This window comes from Octopus bimaculoides, chromosome 21, assembly GCF_001194135.2.
Source record: "Octopus bimaculoides isolate UCB-OBI-ISO-001 chromosome 21, ASM119413v2, whole genome shotgun sequence".
Classification (NCBI taxonomy): Eukaryota; Metazoa; Mollusca; class Cephalopoda; order Octopoda; family Octopodidae; genus Octopus; species Octopus bimaculoides.
In genome coordinates, this window is record NC_069001.1 from 32,067,011 (window position 1) to 32,072,874 (window position 5,864).

The window sequence follows — 5,864 nt, forward strand, 5'->3', positions numbered from 1 at the left end:
TTCTCATACACAAAATAAATAAATAAATAAATGAATACGGGAGCACTACAAACATGAAGAGTTTCATCCCTCGCAGAAATATTTTGCAATATTTTATGTTTCTTCCACAGGGGAATGTATCACATGTTATGAGGACAGAAGCCTGTTGATGAGCATCAACATGAACCTTTTAGAGAAAAAAGCTTGCATTAAGGACCAAATCGGTAAATATTTAATTCCTTTATTTATTTCACACCACCCCATCTTCCTCCTCCCAAATCATTCCCCACACCCCCTCTTCTTCATCCAAAATTATTCTACACACATCCTTTAAGATTCTCTGCTTTTTCCAAAAATCCATCCAACAGGTTTTTCTAAAGACATTAGCTGAGACTAGAATTTGAAACTGGATCTCAGACTTGACTTACTGAGCTCACTTGGTATCTGTTCTGTAATGTTCCCCAAACTGACCCTAAGCTGACCTCAGGCTGACCAATGCCTTGTGACAGAATTTGGTAGATGGAAACTGTGTGGTAGCCCAGCATACATGTGTGTGTGTGTGTCTGTGTGTGTTGTGTTGTGTTCTTGCATTTGTGTCTGTCACTCATCCAAAACTAAATATCCAGTGTTAGTTTGTTTACATCCCCATAAATTAGTCATTCAGCAAAAGAGGTGTTTTTATGTTCATTTATTCAACTAAACCTTTCAAGGCAATGCCCCAGCTTGGCCACAGTCAAGTGACTGAAACTAGCAAAAGATGTATGTATGTATGTATGTGTGTGTGTCTATATATATGCTTGTGAAATTAACGTGCAAGTGGCTGAGCACTCCACAGACACATGTACCCTTAACGTAGTTCTTGAGGAGAATCAGCATGAAACAGTGTGACAAGGCTGGCCCCTTTGAATTACAGGTACAACAGAAACAGGAAGAAAGAGTGAGAGAAGGTTGTGGTGAAAGAGTACAGCAGGGTTCGCCACTGCCCCCTGCTGGAGCCTCATGTAGCTTTAGGTGTTTTTGCTCAATAAACACTCACAACGCCTGGGAATTGAAACCGTGATCCTACAACCGCAAGTCCGATGCCCTGACCACTGGGCCATTGCGCCTCCACGCCTATATGTATATATTACAGACATATATATATATATATATATATATATATATATATATACACACACATACATATATGTAAACATATATATCTATATATAGATATATATATCCATATCCATATATATATTTGTGTTTATATGTATTCACACACGCACATATGTACATGATAATTGAATTTATTTTCTCAGTTTTAATAGATAATTGTTTAAATTTTATTTAGGTCCTTTTGTATATTAAATAATTTCACTAAAAAAACCTATCTCCCTCATTTTATATTATATTGATTTGCAAAATGCCTCACAAAACCAATCTACCATGTAAAACCCTGGGTTAACTATATTACAATCATGTTTGTAATCATATTTTGAATTACGTTTTTTTTATATATTTTAATTAAATCTTGAATATTCTAAACATATCTTTAATCCTAATTTTTATTACTTTTTGAAATCTTTTTTAAATTATAATCATATTTCGAAGAATATTCTAATCAAATTTTTAATCTTACATTTTAATTATATTACAGCCCTATTTTTAATCTAATTTTTAACCAGTTTCATCATATTTTATTCATATTACTAATATTTTAATCAAATACAGATGGCTTAGCAGTAGTTCATCTAACTCTACATTTTGAGTTCAAATCCTGCCATGGTTGACCCTGCCTTTTGCCCTTGTGGAGTTGATAAAATAAGTACCAATTGAGCAGGGGTGGGGTGATGTAATCGCCCTATCCCCTCCCCTAATATTACTGGCCTTGTACTAAAATTTAAAACTAATATTTTAATCAAATATCCAATTTTAGTTATGGTTATAATCATCTTTTTAGGAATATTCTAATCAGATTCTTTATCCTATATTTTAATTGTATTTTTAACTAAGTTTATTTTCTCTATCCAAAAGGGTTTTTAACCCAATAAAGTAAAAATAAGTACCCCCTTCGGTCATGAATGACCATGGGATTGCACCTAAAAAATTCCCGTCTGAGCAAGGTTGTTTATGCATGTGTTTTTTGAGATATACTATTAAAAAAAGAATTATTTCACTTTCTCTTCAAAGTTTATAAAATTCTCATATCACCATATTAGCATTTCAATCAAACATCCTATTTTAAATATAGTTATAATCATATTTTTAATTTTATTAAGAATATTTTTATCATATTTCCAGTCCTCTTTTTAATAATATTGTTAACCAATTTCAATCCTATTTTAAACTTATTCTAATCTTATTTTTAATCCTGTCTTTCATTCAGTAATGGTGGTCAATGTAACACAACCATTCGACATGGAAGGAATGGCACGTGGTAGAGTTGTATCCCTGTTAGCAGGTAAGAAGACACAATGAGTCAAAACACTTTGTAGCAAAATGTCTCACATGTTTTAATGTGTTTTGCTGGTCTGTTAATCTTAACAAGGATAGAGGAGGCTTGATTTAATAGATTAGATATTTCAAGTGGGTTTGTTGTGTAGACCTTGGTAGTATGAAGGTTACAAGATGGATTTGGTGATTAACCCTTCAGACCAAAATATTTAACCTGTTTTATAGTGAAACTGACCAGATCTAACCTCTCACCTCATCCCTACAATGTCATTCTAAAACTAAGCAATCACATCGTCGACAGCTCAAGATAATGCATGATTATGTTTTAAAAACAATATAAATAAACAAACATTACATTTGGCAGAATAATATGAATACTAATGGTTTGATTAAAGATAACGAATTTAAAAAGAGAGGCAAATGGATTGAGACAGGGAAGGCAGAATAGTTGGTGGCAAGTTGCACTCAATATTTACTTTGATGTACCAAGTTACACTCAGTCATTATTTTAATATGTCAAGTTGCTTGTATGTACCAAGTTATACTTGGTGTACCATCATTGCTTGTGTGTTCTAAGTTATACTAAGTCGATGATCTGATATCCTGAGATGTGTCCCTTTCTTTATTTGCAGGTTACTTGCAAAACCTTGAGAACAGAGAGGTTATTTTGCAGAGAGGAATCTGTGACTGTCCCTACCTGGAGAATGGCCACACATATTTGGTTATGTCAAACAAATATGTTAAATACAATAAACAAGTGTAAGTATTTGATTCTGACTTTTCCAGAAGATAACACAGCCATTTAGGGATTAGCTTCGAAAGAAGGTAAATAGTGAAATAGGGGAGCACATCAAGTAAAGGAACCTTCTGCCTATTTGAATGGTGATCATTCCAGTTATTTGATCAGTTGAACAATGTACGATATTCACCAGCATATAAGGCATGCATTTTGCTTTGTTTTTACCATACCAAAAATTGTTCTGCATTTAATACAGCCATAATCGGGATTGAGGGACTGAGTGCCATAGATTAGGGAACTGGATGAACATAAATTTGTAAAGTATGTTAATTGTTACTGATAATACAATATTCTTTTCTACTTAAGGCACAAGGCCTGAAATTTGTTGGTGTGGTGGTGGTGGTGGTGGGTAATCAATTAGATCGACCCCAGTATAAAACTGGTACAATTTATTGACCCTGAAAGGATGAAAGGCAAAGTCGACCTCGGCGGAATTTGAACTCAGAACATAAAGACAGACGAACTGATAATACAATAATATTGAAAGACCTGGGGTCGCTTTCTTTGACTAAAACTTCTTCAAGGCCATGTCCCAGCATGGCCACAGTCTAATGACTGAAACAAGTAGAAAGTTTGAAGAATCACATCTTCAAAATCTCAAAGCTATGAGATCACATGTCTTTAATTCAAATCAAAGTGCATAAATAAGCATTATGTTAGAGAGAGTAATCTGAATGCTAAAGGGTACACATTCTTTCCTGATGACCCCATAAACTTGCTAGCATTTATCTGGTATGCAGAGCTTTCAACTCGTAGCACTTGCATCCACAAGTTGTTTGAAGTAAATCTAATGAGACAATCTTCCAAACAAGCAAAATTATCGTCATCTGTTAGCTCAGACTTACAAAAAATATTGGCAGTTATGTGGGGAGGCCACATCATTTTATTATACTTCCTTCCCCAGCATACATAACCCACACCTAATAAGTGTCTTATATTAATTAATGAATTTTTGTTTCTTTTTATAAAACATTTGTTTATCATGTCTAAATGAAAAAGTCTTCCTAGAAAATTAAAAGGAATATTAAATTTTCATCTGCCTACCAGTTATTTGTGACGAGTGGATGACAACAAAACCAGAGCAATGGTATAGCACTTTAGAGGCTGAGAGCAATTACATATTACATCACAGTCAGAAATACAAGTTTTACATCCTGTATGACCAAAATATAAACAATGATACAGCTGAACTGAAAGAAGATAAAGTTGAAATACAGTATTCCCATTATGTAGCTTATAGATTTATGGTTTCATACTTTATTTCAGTATGCTGTCACAGCAATGTATTTATAGACACAAACTCATACATTTTCCCTCACAAAACCATCTTAACCCTTTTGTTACTGTATTTATTTCAAGATGCTCTGTTTCTTTCATACACACACACACACACACACACATATATATATATATATATATATATATATGATGGGCCTCTTTCAGTTTCCATCTACTAAATCCACTCACAAGACTTTGGTCGGCCCAAGGCTATAGTGGTAGACACTTGCCCAAGGTGCCACACAGTGTGACTGAACCCAGAACCATGTGGTTGGTAAGCGAGCTGCGTACCACACAGTCACTCCTGTGCCTGTAGAAAATATATTTTATCCAAAGTGTCATGCAGTGTAACTGAACCTGAGATCTCAAGGTTGCAAAGTGAGATTCTAAACCACACAGCCACATGCCTACACCCACATCTATTGGTTTGATTTTATCTTTTCTTTTTTTCCCCACTTTTGCAGGAATAAATTTTGGCTCGACAAGACTGGTTTCATTGCAGAAGAACTTAATCAATATGCAAAGAAAACAATTCTAGCTTTCAAAACTAAAACCGGAAGTATTACAAGACATAATCTATGTAAGGTTTATAGAAAATAATCCATTTGGAACCAGAAAGCATTTTGAGCTTTAAAGAATTATGAAAAATAAAATGAAATTTAAAAAAAAAAAGATTTTATGGGAAATTTTCATAAAAAGATATATTTCTGCATAGAGCATAAAAGAATGATAAATAACCTTCCAGAAATGGTTCCTCACTTTTTGCATTTATTCTAAGTGTAAAGAATCCAAATCTAATGGCGCCAAAAGACTAGTGTCTATTTTAACCATATTCCTTGAATAAATTCATTCCTTATACTTTTAATATTTGGTCTTTGTCTTTCTTTCATTTATATTCCCCCTCCACCACACCCCCACTTATCTATCTTCTCCAAGATTTGCTCTCCTTAAATCTGAATTTTCTTTCCATTATTGCAGTGAAAGTTCCAGTCATGTAGGAATGATTCAGTTGTGTGTGTGTGCGTGCATGCATATCTATCTATATATGTATATATATATGTCTGTATGTATATAAATATATATGCATGTATATATATATATATATAAATGTGTGTGTGTCTATATATATGTATGTATATATATATATATATATATATGTTAGATACTAGAGTATGTATATGACTCTTCTTTTCTGTCCCTCAATCCTATTCCCCTGCTTCAGTTGAGGGATCTTGTCTTGCAAGTTATTTAGTTAGCTCATTGTTGCTGGTACCATGTAAAAAAAAGCATCCAGTACACTCTACAAAAGAAAAGCACCTTTTGCAAGTTGGGCCTCAAAGAGGCAAGGTGGCTGATGCCAGCAGCATGTGGA

General features: G+C 33.8%; 1 protein-coding gene across 1 annotated transcript in view; it reads left to right on the forward strand.

The window, feature by feature from the left end:
* The window catches only part of LOC106880930 (complement C4-B), a 50,041-nt gene extending 44,684 nt beyond the window's left edge, over positions 1–5,357 (forward strand). The window contains exons 35-38 of the mRNA XM_014931106.2: positions 111–203; positions 2,348–2,422; positions 3,048–3,174; positions 4,957–5,357. Of these exons, the coding sequence (XP_014786592.2) occupies positions 111–203; positions 2,348–2,422; positions 3,048–3,174; positions 4,957–5,092 (431 nt within the window). The 3' untranslated portion in view covers positions 5,093–5,357. The remainder of the gene's footprint in view (positions 1–110; positions 204–2,347; positions 2,423–3,047; positions 3,175–4,956) is intronic.
* Positions 5,358–5,864: the final 507 nt, after the last annotated feature.